Source organism: Primulina tabacum, chromosome 1, assembly GCF_025594145.1.
Source record: "Primulina tabacum isolate GXHZ01 chromosome 1, ASM2559414v2, whole genome shotgun sequence".
In the NCBI taxonomy this organism is placed as follows: domain Eukaryota; kingdom Viridiplantae; phylum Streptophyta; class Magnoliopsida; order Lamiales; family Gesneriaceae; genus Primulina; species Primulina tabacum.
In genome coordinates, this window is record NC_134550.1 from 2,058,106 (window position 1) to 2,076,550 (window position 18,445).

Here is an 18,445-nt window from a genome sequence, read left to right on the forward strand (position 1 = left end):
AATTGTTAATTTTGCTGGGATGTTTATAAAAACCTAGCAAAATACAGGAAGGTGTTCAGTCCATTATTGAAAAAAGATGAAAGGTTTATATGGACAAAAAACACACAGAAGGACTGGTCTATTTAAAGAAGATTTGTAAAAATCTTCCAAAAATGGCGATTCCTCAGGACGAAGGTGGTCTGATATTATATACTGATGCCATTGATCATTGGTGGGCAGCAGTTCTTACTAAGCTCACACCAGATGGAGAACAACCATGCAGATATTGCAGGGGTTTTTCAGATGCAGAAGCCATCAGATGACATATTAACGAAAAGGAATTTTATGCAGTAAAAAGGGCTTTTGAAAAATGACCATTATTTTTACTTGCAAAGAAATTCACTTTGAAAGTTGATAACACACAGGTAAAAGCTTTCTTAAGGAATATAATTGAGTCTAAACCTGAGAAGGCCAGATGATTAAGATGGCAGGCACTATGTCAGAATTATATTTTTGATATTGTGATAATAAAATCTCATGAAAATATTCTTGCAAATTTTTTAACAAGATATGGACAGCGGTGATATCGATGCCATCATCAAAATACAGAGGCATTTGAGGGAACACCTTGAAATGCTTCAAAACGAGTTTAACAAGCTAGTCGTAAACGCAGAAGTTGCGGGAAGACTACAACAAGCCGATAAGAGAGTTGTCTCTGGTCGAATTACAGGATGTTTACAGGTTTATATTCAGTTATGGTCTGTGACACAAAGGCCTATCCTCCAAGGCATTGAGAAGCCATTGGTTTCCCAAATGGAGAGTTTTCGAGTACAGGACTCTATACCTGGAGCAGAGGATTCAAATACCCTAGCACAAGTGTTAAGTCGGGATCATCTCCAGATGAGTCGGCTGAAACAAAATTGAGACTCCTGATCCTTATCTTGAGTCCTCAAGTCAACCCTTCACCTCGGGGATTGAAGAGGGAGAGATCAACCTTATGCCTCGTACTGACAAAGGCAAATCTAAGATTGGTACTAATGAAGTTGCAATTTCTCCATTTCAGGTTTACCAACAAAATTGGGAGAAATTAAAAACAAGAATTGGCATTAACCCAGCTACCAACAGGGTTGATGTTTCAGGAAAATATCCCGGTATGGATGAAACCAAATTCATATCCAAAGGAGGTCAATTATATCACATCACCCAACTTTCCAGAAATCTCAGGATTACCTAAATGGATCCAGGAAGCTGTTCATGAAACCTGGGCGAATAACGATTATTTGTCCAGATGAGATGTTTTGGAGCTATACTTTTCAGTGCAGCACCCGAACCAGCAGGGAAAGGTTCACAAAGCCTTTCATTTCATCAAGTTAAGGAGGCCGGATACAAATATTCAGAAATTTATCAAGGACCCTCCGACAGAAGAAACACCCCTGGTTGCCAATTACTGAAGACGATATTTCAACCAGAAGAGCCTGAGGTCTATGGGTCTGTCTCACTGAGATGGACAAAGTCAAGTTTTCGTTCAAATTTTATAATCATTAAGTGAACGGATCATTCCTGTTAAACACCATGAAGGAAAAACAACAAGTTTTGCAAAAGATTTATTCGAGAAAAAGAGAAATCTTTTGTGGAACAGCAAGCTGCCGGCAAGTAAAGAAACTCGTCGGAAATTCTGTAACATGGCACATGTAGGAAGATGGTCTGAAAACATCTGTCCAGAATGCCAAAACCAGAAGGAACCTGAATTCGGTAAAGGATTCAAACCGAGATCTGATCGGAAACACTTTACCGACACAAGCACAAGTGGGGATGGACCACATTCACGTTTTCCTCGAGGACACCGAAAGCCAAAGATTCCTCGACAAAATTGAAAGTGGGCATGTGATTATCCCACCAAGAAAAGAAAGACCACCATGTGAAAAATCATGTGAGTGGAATTCAAGGACCACCAATAATTGGTGGAAAAAGAACAAAGACCACCAATAATAGGTGAAAAATGACGAAAGACATTGGATTCCTTATCTTTAAAGATAATGGAAATTTAATAAAAAGACAGGAAACTGGACCCAATTAAATCTATAAATAAGACCAAACGGGAACCAGTGATCACACAAAACTTAAACCAAACTGGAAACAAAATTTATTTTTCATACCTCAGAGTTTCCAGAAAAATGATTAAGGAAACAAGAAAAGAGCTGAAAAATTTCAAAGAATTTCAGAAAAGGCTCGAAAAAACAGAAGAGAGATGCAAACTGATCTGATCCAGGTGCATATAAACTATTTATGCCGACAGATAAAAATTCAAGAAATGACTGTTTCTAGATTAATGATCTAGAAAAAGACAAAACAAGAAAAATGGAGGGACCATCTTAAAAGGACCACTCAACCACTACATGGTCCATATGCAAGCTGTAAAGGCTTATCAAGATTTGGAATCCGTGTTTCAAATCCGAAGAAGCCTTCTATAAATAAAGCAGGAAGGAAGAAGTGAAGATCATCGAACATTTTCCTCATTTCTTTCAAGAAAAAATTGTAATATTTTCTAGTTTATGAGTTTTTCAAGTACGGCTACTATTAGGGATGTAAACGATCCAAATCAAACCAAACAGTATCAGGCTTGAGCTTGGTTTGTTTAAAATTGTTTGAGGCTCAAGCTCGAACTCGATTCGAGCTTCTATTATCAGGCTCGAGCTCGGTTTGTATTGAAATTACTGAGCTCGAGAAAAGCTCGAGCTCAGCTTGTTAAAAGCTCGTTTAGCATGTTAATCAAGTCAGGCTCGAGCTTGATTCATTAATAGCTCGTTTAGCATGTTTAACAAGCCTGGCTTGAGCTCGTCTCGTTTTCGAGCCCGATAAGCATAGAATTGAGCTCGAGTTTGAGTTTGAATCGAGCTTGTTAAAAATTAAATATATCTATAAACTAATTTTAAATCAGACATAAAAATGTAATTCATTCATAAATAACCAAAACGACACAAATAAGAGCTAAAAAAAACATAAATCAATATATTATTGAACATTCCAAAATCATGTTTGCGAGCCACCTAAACGAGCCGAGCTCGAATACGAGCTCGCGAGTCTATTATCGAACATGTTTGCGAGCTCACGAGCCGAATATCCTTAGGTTTGAGCTTGGTTTGATTAAATTTTCGAGCTCAAAATCGAGCTTGGGCTTGGTTTGATATGATTAACAAACAAACTCAAACGAGTTTTTTATCGAGGCGAGATTCGAATAGCTCGCAAACGGTATGGTTCATTTACATCCCTAGCTACTATTAGTAGCTAAACAAGTTCCTCCTCCTCTACAGGAGGTTTCAATGTATTAATAAATGTTTGTGTTTAATTAAATAGATATTTGCTCTTAGCCCCTCTCATGTATTATTGTCAAAAAATTTATCGTATATTGTACATCTTAAGGTAGGAAACGAATTAAGGTTGTGCGATCGCGTGGTTGGACTGTGAGGAACAGTTCGTAAAATACGGTGGATATAACCCGGTGGTACTCCGGTCAAAAAGGTATAAGATTTAATTTATTTTACAGAAGCATGATGGACCATTATTTATAGAAAAATCAATTATTTAAAAATAAGGTTTGAAGGGTAAATTGGGAAATGGGGTACTAAAACCTAATTTGAAAAGAAAAGGGTACTGAATCACAAGTCACCCAACTTTTAAAAGTTTGGTTATTGCCTCAGTTGACCGCAACATTTGACTTTTTGTATTTACCTGTTACCACTCACTGAGCTGTCCATAACAGCTTGTCCATTGTCCACGTTATTAATGTGCTTCTATAAATTATTATTTTAGAAAAAAAAAATTAACAAACATTAAAATATATGATATTCCTATTTTTTTTAAAGAAAGAAAAAAACGAGGTTCGGACATTATTTTTTATGGATTATTTTCATTCAACTCTCAATCCCTTGAATTAAATATTTCATGATTATTACATTGTTTTATTCTTTAATTATATGATTTTGTTATATGCATCGTTATGCGCAAATGATTACACGTTAGTTGATTGCACATTTTTACTGTATCAACGATTCATCTCAAGTTATATATAGGATTAGAGCAAACATTTTCTTATATTCTACTTTTTTCTGTGGTTGTTAAGATAAATATGAATTGTTCAACCAACAATCAACTCATATGAGTAGGTCTTTTGTGAGACGATCTTCCGAATCTTTATCTATGAGACGGGGTCAACCTTACTGATATTCACAATAAAAAATAATAATTTTAGCATAAAAAATAATACTTTTTTCATAGATGACCCAAATAAGATATCTGTCTCACAAAATACGACTCGCGAGACCGTCTCACACAAGTTTTTGTCCAACTCACACGCCAAGCAAACATATAATAAACTTTGACACTGTATAAACTTTTGTATCTATCAGTTTTTAATCAATCATGTTATATATATATTTATTTATTTTCTTATTTTAATCATATATGTTCAATATTTTGTAGCTTCCATCTGACAATACACATTTATCAAGTCAAGCACCACGAGTATGGTTTGACAAGATTCATTTCCAATGTTTGTAAACATAACTTCTCATCGAATACAGGCTGATATAATCAAAAATTTATGAAATAAATGCCAGTATGCTAATGCCGCAAAGATATATCAAAGTAATACATATTGTCTTGAAGTCGATTTAATTTAAAATTTTAGTTAAATATTTTTCTTTTATGTTTTCGCAACTGATATTATTTATGTTCTGGTTTATAATATCAACAAATCGTGTTTCTGTAACTGAGAGTGAGATGTCAGTTAAAATGATGTTATATGTACAAGTGATTATATAATTCAAAATTTTCTAGTGAAATCTTTTTATTCATGAAAGAAAAGGAGACGTGAAATGATTTTACCCGAGAACTTTGATCTAGAAACAAATCTACCATTCTTAAGTCATCAGTTTCACACATTTGATCACACACTCACTAATTTATCATTTATCAGTTATATGTTATGACCGATAACTTATCGCTTTACATAGATTTGATGCGTCTTCTCGAAAAATTTCCACACTTAGAAATAATCTAAGTTGTTCGAGATATAGGTTCTGAATGAGAATCGCTTCATCGATTGCTAACCTAATAGAGAATCGCATTTTAAATGTTGCACTCATCCTATCTAACACACTTATTAGCTTGTAGTATAAAGTTGATTACACTATATTACAAAATTATTTAATAAAATAGCACAATTTTTTTACAACACAAAATTAATAAGAGTACGTCTCTTGTGAGACAATCTCACGAATTTTTATATGTGATACGAGTCAACCCTACCGATATTCACAATAAAAAGTAATACTCTTAGCATAAAAAGTAATATTTTTCATAGATGATCCAAATAAGAGATCTGTCTCACAAAATACGACCCGTGAGACCGTCTCACACAAATTTTTGCCAACTAAAAAATTTCCCATCAAAACCATTGTTGCTTATAGTTTCATTAATGATTCATTTGAATTAATAGCTCTCCATCAAATGAAAATTAACTAGATTTATTAGGTATAGGATATAAGGAACTACAATTATAATATTTTAACTGATCGTTTAATAATGTTGAAATTTCTAAATGGTCCCAACTACGACAATAGATAATAAAAGCAAACACTGCAAGCTGTTTGTCTGTAGAGACTCGCAATATGTACACATATTTGTAAGATATTTTGTTGTTGATATTTTAATAATCTCTAAAATAATAAAACATAACCCCCACATATTCTTATTTTTGTTATAAATCATCATTATATAAATATTAATTAATTAAAATTTTACTCAGAAGACTTATTTACTTACATTTTTATTAATTAAATTATTCTCTTAGATTTTTTTTCAGTTAAATTCTTTTTTCTTTTTGTTTGAATGTGCGCGCTGATATATCCAACGGCCCCATCAAAATATCGTAATTCAATTTTTTTATACATAAATAAATATATCTTGATTACACGTATATAAATTGTTGCTTTCGATGTGCACGGGTAAATTAAATTCATGGTCTAATAATATAATATTCTGCAAACTATGTTAGTCAGATAAATCGCATTGAAAAAATATAATAAGATATATTCACTCGAAAAAATATTGATATAAAAAATTACTCTTTTGACAGTTAATCAAACATTCACCAACTCTAATATTTTGTGAATCCCTAATTTTAACGTGCCAACGGATTTTCTTTATTGGGTTCCTTCTTATCTTCATCTTTGTGGATATATAAATATATAAAGAATATGTCGTGCAGTGCCCATGGTCAGTCAAGGTAGGTTTTCTATTTTACCTATTAATAATTAATAAGTTAAATAAATGTTTTATCTACTCAAAAATAAAATAATAAATCTTTATCTGATATTTTTTAAAATGTTTGAAAATTTTAGCTTATGTATTGACATGATATTACACGTGTGAGAGTCATGTTGGCGTTAAGTCAACACAACACCAAAACTAAAAAAAAAATATAACAGACTAAACAGAAAATTGACAATATAAAAAACAAATATCACAAAAAGACCTGTCAAAATATCAAATCTAACACAAAATTAGCAAGATCTGTAAGGTCTGTCATACTCGACCCATCACATAAAATAATTAGGTGGATTAGATTGATAATTTCGCAACACCGTGTAATTTCATGTCAGTCTATCGTATTAGTCCGTTTTGACATCTTTAATCAGGAAAAGACCTATACATGACTAAAATTACTGATTTTTCTATTTTTTTAATATTCTTCTCTTACTTTTTGTTTTACTGTCACGATGTTTTGTCTTTTTATCATAATTATCAGTTCACGATAATTATATTACTCTTAATATTTTAAATCATAAAAAAATAGGTAAAAACTTGTTAACGGTCTCACTGGTCGTATTTTGTGAGTATCGGTAGGGTTAACCCGTCTCACAGGTAAAGATTCATGAGATCGTATCACAAAATCTACTCTTAAAAAAATATGTTTTGATTGTTGGCGGGAGGGATTAATTTTGAAGTCCAAACTATGAAATCCATATTTCCAATCTTACTCGATCGAGTCTTAAACAAAACCTGAAATCCCTTTCCATTTCAGATGATGCTGCCGATTAAAGAACTCGCAATACCATTCAAATCCAGCACAAGCCATTTTTTATTATTATTATTTTTTACAGTTACAAGCGTGCATGAATCACCGGTAATAGTCGTTCTCATCATAAATTTTCATGTGCAACTGCTTCTGCGCGTAAATCACCAGATTCTCGATCTCCTTCGCACCATCGATCTGGCCGTTGCGATTGGAATCGACGGCTGTCACTCCCCGACGCGCCTTCCACCAGCCGAACCACATGTGCAGGCTGCGGAGGGCTTCCTTCAGCTCCTCGCGGCTGATACGGCCGTCTCCGTCGAAATCAAAGCGTCGGAGCCACGCCTTGAATTCCTCCGCCGACATCTCACGGTTCGTATTCAACACTTCGATGAAGCACATCAACGCCATCTATTTTCGTTTTTTGTTCTGTATGGTCTATAAAATTTGGCGAGTGATGACTGAAAAAAATTGGAGAAATTGTGAGGGATTTGTAGAGGTGGTAGAAGAATCTGGTAGCAACTTTCGGGGAAATGCAGCTTCACGTGTGCTTTTGATCGGCATCTTTTGCTTTTGAATTTTCTAATTTGGTGTGCGTCGTTCATAAGATTCTGAAAACTGGTGATCATGAATTAATCCATTATTTTAATTCGTATGATGTTATTCTTCATATTTTTTTTATGTACTCGAATATATAAACTCAATGCCCTCGTCATACATATCAATAATCATATATATCGACTCATAAGTTACGTGATTATACATTATTTTGTCTCAGAAGGCTGAGTTTTAAGTTAAAAAGTTCATTAATAAAAATCGAATGTACATATTATTTCAATTTTTTAGTCTCGACATATTTATATCTAATCTTTTGGTTTTTTTTTGCTTTTGAAAAATAATCTCACCAATAATTATATAAAAAATTAAACTTTATATGTATTTATAAAAAATATATAACTCGCTTGATTATATGTAGTAGATCAATTAAATAATTTTATTTTATTTCTAACAAAACAAAATTATGTTTGATTTATATTTACGATTAGATTATACATATCAATCAATAGAACTAGTCTATTTAAATTTGTCATGCATTAATCATTTTACCAACTCTTGTGTTTGGGGAATTTTTTTCGAGTCAGTTTTCGACCGGTATCCCTTGACATATAGAACTAACTCTTTGGATTGGTTTGAATGTTAGCTGAATATCCAGAATGCATCTATGTGTATATATAATTATTATTTATCCATCTTTTATTGCTCAAAAACGGATTTTTGACTTGTATAATTATGTTCAACACATACATGAATATTTATCACTTTATTGATTCGAGTAGTAAAAAAATTGATTTTAGTAGGATCTCGTGTTTAAATCTTGTTGATAAACGGATAGTACCTGGTAGAGCTTTAGTTTATTTGACTCGGTTTAATTTGGGTTTAGTTTCAGTTCAGTAAGAATTCACAAATGATATATTATTTTGGAAAGAAAATAATACGTGCTTGTTTTTAATTTGTGGAGAATGAAGATTTATCTTGGCAGTATTAAAAATGGAATAAACCTCCGGTGGGGAATTTTCAATTGGATGTAGACGCGGGAATCAATATTATCAAGGGTTGTTTCTCAATAGGTGGTATCATTCGAGATGCCGGGGACAGACTGTAGCGGCTATGGCTCGTCCATTTGCAATCCTGGCTCGGTTTTCACGGGTGAATTAATTATCATTCTAGCTGGAATGAATCTTTGTAAACAACTTAGTATCCGTAATGTGCGAGTGTATTCAGATTCATTGGAAGCAATCCGAGCAGTGAATGCTACCATTGAGTTCTTTTTCCCTGAGGTTTTGGTAATTATTCAAATAAAAAAGCTTCTTTCGGACCACGATTTTGTGGGAATTCAAATATGTGGAGATGAGCTAACCGGGCAGCTAACAAATTGGCAAAAGTCGCTGCTTCGATTGCTTATAGTGTAATTTGGATGAATTCTGATTTTCCTTCTTGGCTACAAAGAAGTTGTGTTTAACGATTCTCGAGAGAAATGTATTGCTCAAGAAGTTGTACTCAACTATTCTCGAGAGTAATATATTGCTTTTTTCTTTCAAAAAAAGAAGTATATTATATGACAGAACATGTGTCAATCTGAAGCTAATCATTAATTCAAATATATGTTAGTCCATACTTGAACTCATACAAAAGAATTTTCATTACAATTGTGGTCATTAGATATACGTGGAGGGTAACTCAACCCCTACCAAGAAACATTACCATGTATGTCGTGGCAATCAAACTTGCCAGAATGGTGCTCTTAAAGCTGTGCCAGGATGGAGCTTTAACTTTGCTAGGTTGGTTCGTTCCCAGTTCATTTCCCACGTGTGCCGTTGCAGCTGAACTCAATGCCTTTTTTTTACTGATGACTTAGCCTGCAGACACCTATGGATTCAAATTTTGTCGATGAGAACTGAGAAGGTGATACACAAGAAAAATGGCTAAAACAAACAAGTCTGCCCATGCTTATGACGTTGTATTGTGTGGGAACATTTAGAAAGGCGACAATCAAGTTCTTGTCCTCTGCTCGTTTGCCACCCTTTTGGATGTTATGATTGCACATCGAGTATTCCAGCATTAACATCAATAAGACTGAAGCCAAGTGGTTTATGGAATCGATTCTGTTCCATGGTCAACCTCACATTGTCAGCATCCAGCCATTTTCCTGCTGCTGCGTAGATATTGTGTAGAATCACGTATGCTCCAGGATCTTTCAAGTTCGTTTCTAGCAGTAGCCTACCAAATTCCTCTCCGAGTTCATAATTTCCATGACTCAAGCAAGCACCTAACAAGGACTTAAGAACACTTTCCGAAGGCTTACAAAGCAAATTTTGGACAATATCCCGAGCCTCGTTCAAATAGCCCTTTCTACCAAGGAGGTCTAATATGCACGCATAATGCTCCATACATGGCAATACACCATCTTGTATCATACAGTTAAATACCATCCTTCCTTGTTGGACTAAACCAGAATGGCTGCAAGCTGATAAAATCCCCATGTAGGTCACTTTATCCAGCTTCAAACCTAGAAGCCTCATCTGTGAGTAAAGAGACAAAGCAGATTCACCATCCCCATTTAAACCATACACATTAATCATTGTACTCCAAGATTTTGTGTCCTTTTGTGGCAAGAGATCAAAGAGTGTTTTTGCAGAACGGATGCTTCCACATTTCCCGAATAGATCAATCAACGCGTTACTAATAGCAACATCTTTATCAAATCCCTTTTGTACCACAAAAGCCAATATAGAGTTTGAAATATGTAAGTTCTGCAGGTGGCGACAAGCTGAAATGAGGTTCAGAATAGTTATATTATCAGGCTCAATGTTGTTCCGAAGTAAATCACGAAAGAAGGCAACTGCCCCTCTGGCATTCTTTGAAAGTAAGTATGCAGATAGAACAGTATTCCACGAGGAAATGCTCCCTTTCTCTCCCTCGTGAAACAGCGCCAAGCATGAAGCGAAATTTCCAAATTTACCGTACATGATTATGAGAGAAGTGAGAAGATTAGTTTCTAGAGGGATTTGAAGTCTTAAAATGTAAGCATGGATTGATTTACCTTCAAGATTTGTACAACAAGCAGGTAACACGTTCAGCAAGGTTACGTAATTTGGTCTGTGACCTTTCTTTATCATAAGAATAAACGATTCCAAAGTCTCCTTCGGTGAGTTATGATATCTATAGCCAGTCAAAATAGCATTCCAAGAAACCACGCTTTTATTAGGCATGTCATTGAAGAGTAACCTTCCTGCTCCAAGCTGTCCACAGTTTATATACATGGTGACAAGAGAATTAGCTAAGGAAATATCATCAGCAAATCCAGTCCTGATAGCATAGTTATGAATGGCCGACCCCAAGATTAGATTTTGAAACTCATTGCAATATGAAAGAATGCTTATTAAAGAAACCAAATCAAACTCAACACCTTGTAGCCTCATATGATGCAATAGGAGCAGTGATCTCTCTGCTTCTCCATTATCCACACACCCAGAAATCATAGTGTTCCATGAAACAACACTTTTGAGAGCCATTCTATCGAATATATTAAAAGAAACTGCCAACTCACGGCAGTCAATGTAAAATCCCATCAGTGAATTGCACACATTAAGATTCGAATCAATCCCCGTTCTAACGCTAAAAGCATGTGCGGATTTTCCCAGCAAAATAGCCTCCAATTCAGAGCATACAGTGAGGATAGTAATAATCGAGATTGCGTCTGGCTTACAACCATCCATCTGCATGTCATGAAATGCAGTCAAACTATGCTTCCAAAGGCCGTTGCTGGCATATGCTGAAACCATGGAATTCCACGACAAGAGGTTCCTTTGGTTGACATTACAAAAAAGTAACTCAGCTGAATAAATATTTCCTAATTTTGCATAAACTGACAGAAGGGCCGTGACAACAGAGAGTTGTTTAGTGAACCCAAATTTCATTACATAAGCATGAAGCGACTCGACATAACAAAGGCACCCAAGATTCTCACTAGAAGGAATAAGAGACACAAAAGTCACTACATCAGGCTTAATATCATCGAGTAACATTCTCTGAAACAAAGCAATAGCATCCTCTGGTTTATTATTCCGTGTATAAGCAGATATTATAGCATTCCAAATAACAACATTCTTGAATGTCGAAGTATCAAAAATATTTCTAGCAGCCAACATGTCCCGACAATTAGCATAAGTAGAAATCAGCGCAGGCACTAAAGACTCCCTCATTGCATATCCAAGTTTATAAGCAAGTCCATGAAGAGATTTTCCAAAATCAAAAGCTACTAATTTCGAGCATACCCGAAACAAACTAGCAAATGTGCTAGTGTTAGGCCTCATTGCCATGTATCTCATTTCATGAAAAACCCGAAAAACCTCATCGTCAAACGAATTAAAAGAAAATCCAGAAATCAAAGCGTTCCAAGTAACCACATCTGGTTGAGAAATTTCATCGACCAACTTACGTGCGTTATCCATTTCACCACCTTTGGAGTAAAAATCAACCAGGCTCGTTTGCACAACAAGATTTTCCCCAAAACCATCCTTTGTAACGAGACAATGCATCGATTCACCACGCCCAGTGTCACTCAACGCAGAGCATGCCTTGATCACAAAAGGATACGTGTAGTTGTCCGAAAGACTTCCCGAAATTCGACACATTTCGTAAACACTCAACACATTCCCGAACAGACCATTGTCACATAAACTCCCAAGAAAAAGATTCTGCATCGAAAGACTCGGCTTTTCGATTGTTTTGAAAGCTGAGAGAGCTAAATCCGGAAATCCCAGATGACAACACTTGATAATAAATTGTTTGATTAAAGATTGGTGCTCAATCAATCCATTTACAATTAATAAAGCGTTCAAGGCCCTAAAATCTTGGCGCTTCTGGCAGCATGGAAACAATGAAAGGACAATGGTGGAAAAATTTGAACTGTTGTAGAGAAATTGGTTTCTCAGAGAGGAACCAGTTAAGTTCGCCATGAAAGCTTAAACTCCATCTTCATCATTTAGTGAGATGCCTTTTTTTTAGGAATGGCTTAGATTATATTTTTGCTAATTATTATTAACAAAATATAAAAGATTTAATTTTTAGAAAATACTATTATTAATAAGAAATTATTTAAGAATGATATATATTTCGTTTTGACTTTTTGCATTAAAATAGACAAAATTACCTTTACTGTTCTTTTTAAGTTTCACCATAAATATATACATTTTAAAGCATATTTTTTAAACAACTATTTATTTTTAATTTTGGCAAAATGTTATATTAATTACAAATTATCTTATTTATTTGATAAATTAAAATAAAAAATCTAATATTTTGATGGGATGATAGGAAGATAATTAAAATAAAGTGTACAACTTTAATGTTTTAATTACATCGTAATATTGACTAATCATTTACTCTTGTACATTATTCTACATAATCAATTCAATTTCACTATTAGATAGACAACTCTTGAATTATTATGTGATAATTAAAAATAAAACTTTGATCTATTTTAAAATAAAATATTTTTCAAATCTCTAATTTCACTTTTTTGTTTGTATAGGCTAAAAAAGTTCGATCAGACATGTTATATACCTAACTAAAAAAGTAAAAACTTGCGTGAAACGGTCTCACGGATCGTATTTTATGAGACATATATCTTATTTGGGTATCCATAAAAAATATTACTTTTTTATGCAAGAGTATTACTTTTTATTGTGAATATCGGTAAGGTTTAATCGTCTCAAAGATAAATATTTGTGAGATCGTCTCATAAGAGACCTACTCAACTAAAAATAACAATATAAAAAAAAATAAACCCAAATCGAAAAAACAAAGAAAACAAAATATTAAGCAACAGAGATGGAAGATTCATTTGTTTTCATCTCCCATTTTGCTCATGTAAATTTTACTTTATTACCCAACCCAGTGTCACAACCTAGAACTATTTACCAAATGCCACGTGGCACTAATCGAGTGGTCAGTTATAGACCTTCCCGCTGTTTTCAGGTGACTCTGAAATCCTAAAGCAAGGAACCCTACTTTTCATTTCTTTCATTTCGGGCCCTGAAAAATTAATATTGTCATCACGACCTCTCTTCTTTTTCAAAACTACCCCAAACAGTTTCATACTATTCTCATGTTCGTCATAATCGTCACTATCTAAACCTTGACCACCCACCACACCACCGTCAACCCCGCATCCGAGCTTCATAATGCGTTGGATTTGCTCCGGAGAGACATTCAGCCGCCGATTCAAGTAAGCAATCAATTCATCGCACTGTTTCTTGGTCTGCGTCAGCTCCGAACTCAGCGTCTGATTATCTTTTTTCAGCTTGTCATTCTCATCCGATAAATCAGCCGCGAGCTGAGCCGAAGCCTGTATCCCCAGTGAGCTGGGATTCTTGGGGTTAGGAGATGAAGTGGAGGTTGATCCTAAATCTTCGCCGGAGATCGCCGGGGAATTTTGGTTATCGGCGGCTGTGGCCTTCCCGCCGGCCGGGTTTTGTGAAGAAGCTATTTTACGGCGGTGGATTCCGGTCAAGAGATCTCTTTCTCCTCGCTTGAAGTTGTCGTTGGCGAATTCCCATTTGTCTGGAATAGTTTTTCGAAAACCCTGCAAGAGATAATTCCGATCAGGCACTATATGATGGCACAAAATCAAAGAAAATAATCCATGGATTACCAATTTTTGGGCAAATAAATTGCGACATATTTTTTCATAAAAATCAATAAGCTGGATCAATTTTTTTAATGTTATAACTAGAATCTTGAAAATCTCTCTGTTAATAAATCTTTATATTGCAAGAAGCATACATAAAGTTCAAAACATTAAAAATTTATAAGCACAATACTATTTAGCTCATAAACTTGCACGTCAGAACTCCAATTATTTTAGAGAAAAAAGCAAGGGGAAAAAATAGACCATTCTTTATTTGATAGTTGACAACTTGATATCAAACCAACTCAACTTTAATAGCTTGTTTTACCAAATTTGACAGACTGACCAAAATTACAGTTTTTCGATAAGTTTTCATATAATCAAGACGGAGATCAGCAAGAAAAGGAGCAAAAGTCAGAGGCTAATTCAGCAAACATTTGATGATCAAGAAACTTACGTAGGTATTCAGCTGGCGAACGAAGCTGGAGAAATTGTTGTGCTTGAAGTAATTGGGCAGCAAATCCTTAGCAAACTCCGCTGTTTTCCAGACAACAAACGTCGTCCCGCTCTCGTTCCACGATATCACGTCGTTGGTCTCCGGATCATCCACCAAATCGTAAGTCTTAGTCAAGAATGGCGCCGGAACCGACCCTCAGCGCCATCGATCACTCAAAAGACCAAAATCTCTCAATAGACAAAAGAAAGAATCGATCAGCAACTAAAGAGCAAGAGGGCGGCGAGGAATTCCCAGCCCCAGCAATAGAATCCAAACCCAGAACGAACGAGATCGTGTTTCGAGATTTTAGCAGTTCCCATCGGATAATTTTTCTTGTTTTGGCAATGGTCTGATGACCCGACAGAGGGGAAGATCAACCATAACTTCTTGGGAGAAATCTGGGGCCTGGGAATTCCTGGTTGCGGGGAATTTAAATAATGGAAGACAGAGGAAAAAATGGGCACCGGCAATGGGACAGTCTACCTATCTAAGAATTAATTCATATATATGGAAACAAAACCCATTTTTGGTACCCCTTTTCAAATGTTTCAAACAAACAACCAATTAATTCGTAAATGCTATTTTCGTATTTTTCTGAACTTTCTTGGGAAAAATAAAATTTCCTTTCTGAAAAAAGAAATATTAAAACCTTTTGTTAAATAATTTTTATTAAAGAATTTAGATATTATCATTCAAGGTACGTAATGAAACTGACCCAAGAAAACTTCGTTTCGCTGATCTCAATTTTATTCTAGAAAAAAACAAAGATAATAAATATTATATTATAAGAATACCGTCTGATATGGTAATCTTGTTCTCGAAGAACCTTATCTTAGTAGTGATGGTGTAATTAATGAATGGGGAAGACCTAAATAAAAAGGTGGGCTTGTAAAGTACGACGTGACATATAAGTTGTTGAATTTTGATTTTTGCACCCAACGATTTCGATTTCCTTTCCATTTCATGTGTGGGAATTGCCGCCATTCCCTCGGTCAAAAAAGATACACATGTTTTTAACAAGTTGGTCGGCATCCCCAATAAGACTATATATGTATAAAAAACTCTTGTGAATTTTGTGAAACTCATTTTTTACTCCAATCGACACATAAATATTACCACTTTCATGCCAAAATACATCATATTTCGTTTTAAATATGAATCAGACCGGACCTTTTAAAATAATAATGTGAATCTAAATCCAATTTTTACAGCTCCACTGTCTAAATTGGTATGAAAACATTAAACGTATACAAGAAAGTGACACCCTGAGACAAGCAGCCGGTTTCTGGCGCTGCTAGATATATACTCCCGAGCAACTTACAACCCTTCCGATCTCCGATCGCGAGCTATTCATACCATTTGCTAAATGATTTAAATATTCGACACGAACTAGGATTTCGAGGTCAAAACAAGACACTCAAGAGACATTTGGGGTTGGTTGTTTGAGGGTAGTGTTAACGGCCCGATGCATTTGAGGTCATTAGGGGTGCATGCATGTCTGAACATTTAGGTCTTAGATGTATCGCAGGCCTCGGATCTAGAATAGAGGCACTGTCCTAATGCCAGTTAATCGAAGTAATTCTCTACATGATTTTAGACATCACCAACATCATACAAGAAGCCGAATCAGCATTGCATATGCATTAACCTAATTCTTGAACGCATTGTGTAAAGTTTTGACCATTACAAGGAAAAAGATTAAATAAAGTTTGTACACAATTTCATTGAAATTTGATTATGGATATTCACCTTTTTGAACTGATTGATTATGGATATATTGATCCACCTATGTTGACTTTTTACACCAGCTACACATATGAATTTATCCCAATATAATATCTTCATAGATTTGAAACGCTTGGATGAAAAAAATTAAGTAAATTTCAAATTTATTGTTGATTAAATTAAGATGTTATAACCTTAATAGTTTGTACATATATGATTATTTGGATCTCTGATATTTTTAAAATTCACTCTTATATCAAATTTAGTACTCGATTTTGAATTCATCCCAACTTAATATCTTGATAGATTTTTTTTTTAATTTTATACATGTATATGACTATTTCAAATTTACATACATAAAAATACTATATTAGAGTTTGTTTTGATTTATTTATTTTGTCTGTGTATATATATAATTATATTTGATTATAATTTTCTTATTTAGATTTTATACTTCGATAAATATATATTTTTATCGTTGTATACATATTCAATGTTTAACATTTAAATATATTATTTTCTATAATATATTATTATTTTATATGGTATAACATTTTCAATGTTTAACATTTAAATATATTATTTTCTATAATATATTATTATTTTATATAGTATAACATTTTTGTGGTTCGGCCGATTGAACTATTTTTAAGGTAGATTGGTTCGATCACTAGATCAGTTGTGAAAACATTGGTATTAAACATCAGAGTGGGCAATGTATAACTAATTTCGGCTCTTCATCTGTAACTCTATTTTTTTATGGTAAACATGCTCTTTAAGCTTTTAATAATAAAATTATTTGTTTGAAAAATTAAGCTTCTCAAATTTGAAAATATCGTGTAAGAAAATATTTGAAACTTCTATTATATTGTGCTAAAACTTCAACTGATAACTTTAAGTAAACAATCTTTCGAAAAATATTTATCTAACAAATTAATAGATGGAATCGATATTATAATACAGAATTTTTAATATCGTATATGCTCAAGAAAAATTATTAAAAAGATTCACCCTCATTGTTTCTTGAAACAACTTCTTAATAAATTTTTTACATAATTTCAATTACTTTCTCAGAAGTTCTAGATCAAAGTTTATCAATAGAAATTCGAATTCAAGTCTACAAGAGGTGTTCGAGTTGATAAAGTAGGTAGCATTTAATCGATGGTCAGAAGTTCGATTCTTCTTACTAATTTGGACGAACTTAATTGTCACGACGAGTTTACCTGTATAGTTTAACTGGCTAGCGTGATCTATATATATATTAAAAGGTCGGGTTTGCATTTGAAATCTCTGCAATTAAATGTTATATATATTTTTCTTATGCGGGCTATAAATATGAAGTCCACATTCTCATGTGGGCTATGAATAAATAATCTTGGCTTGTTCCTTTTAATCGAAAGCTCTTACGAGTGCCATTGCAGTACCAAAAGCCTTTGTTGCCCTAAAGAAATATTGTCTGGAAACAAAATCTTAGAGCACCTGCCACTTTTAACCTTATTCTATCTGCACATATCACACGCGTGCATCCCATCACTAAAAATATATATTATCGCACGAGGGTTGGTTTATTTACTAGTGGTAGTGGAAGTGGAACCCCTGCTTGCCGTGCGTAATCTTTCCAATCGAAAGTTGGATATCTTGATAGGGAGGCCATTCATATTATTTTAGGATTAATCTTATCTTATTATGAATTTTTTTAGAGTTTATTATCTTTGAAAACTTAAAAATAATATTGATCTTATCTTATCATGAAAAAGATGTGATGTATATCTAAATTTATTGTTAATCGTATATATATATATATATATTATAATTATAATTCAATATCAAATATAATACAAACGAATCATAAATTACCGCAACATCTTTAATTTTTATGAATTTTAGTTTGTTAAATTAAACATTTAAAATTTTCACTCTCCGTATCATTTTTATGATTGAATTTTTCAAGGCAAAATTTTATTTGTTTACAAATTTT

At 33.9% G+C, this 18,445-nt stretch overlaps 2 protein-coding genes across 2 annotated transcripts; both read right to left on the reverse strand.

Annotated features, from left to right (window-relative positions):
* Positions 1-9,186: 9,186 nt before the first annotated feature.
* Positions 9,187-12,625, reverse strand: LOC142555439 (pentatricopeptide repeat-containing protein At5g39350-like). The gene has a single exon (XM_075666340.1). The coding sequence runs from the start codon at positions 12,571-12,573 to the stop codon at positions 9,646-9,648; it is 2,928 nt and encodes a 975-aa protein (XP_075522455.1). The 5' UTR covers positions 12,574-12,625; the 3' UTR covers positions 9,187-9,645.
* Positions 12,626-13,434: 809 nt separating this feature from the next.
* On the reverse strand, positions 13,435-15,726 carry LOC142549516 (heat shock factor protein HSF24-like). Its single transcript, XM_075658893.1, has 3 exons — positions 15,678-15,726; positions 14,704-14,897; positions 13,435-14,201 (listed from the first exon to the last, which is right to left on the reverse strand). Exons 1-3 carry the CDS (start codon positions 15,724-15,726, stop codon positions 13,566-13,568), a joined length of 879 nt encoding a protein of 292 aa, XP_075515008.1. The 3' UTR covers positions 13,435-13,565.
* Positions 15,727-18,445: the final 2,719 nt, after the last annotated feature.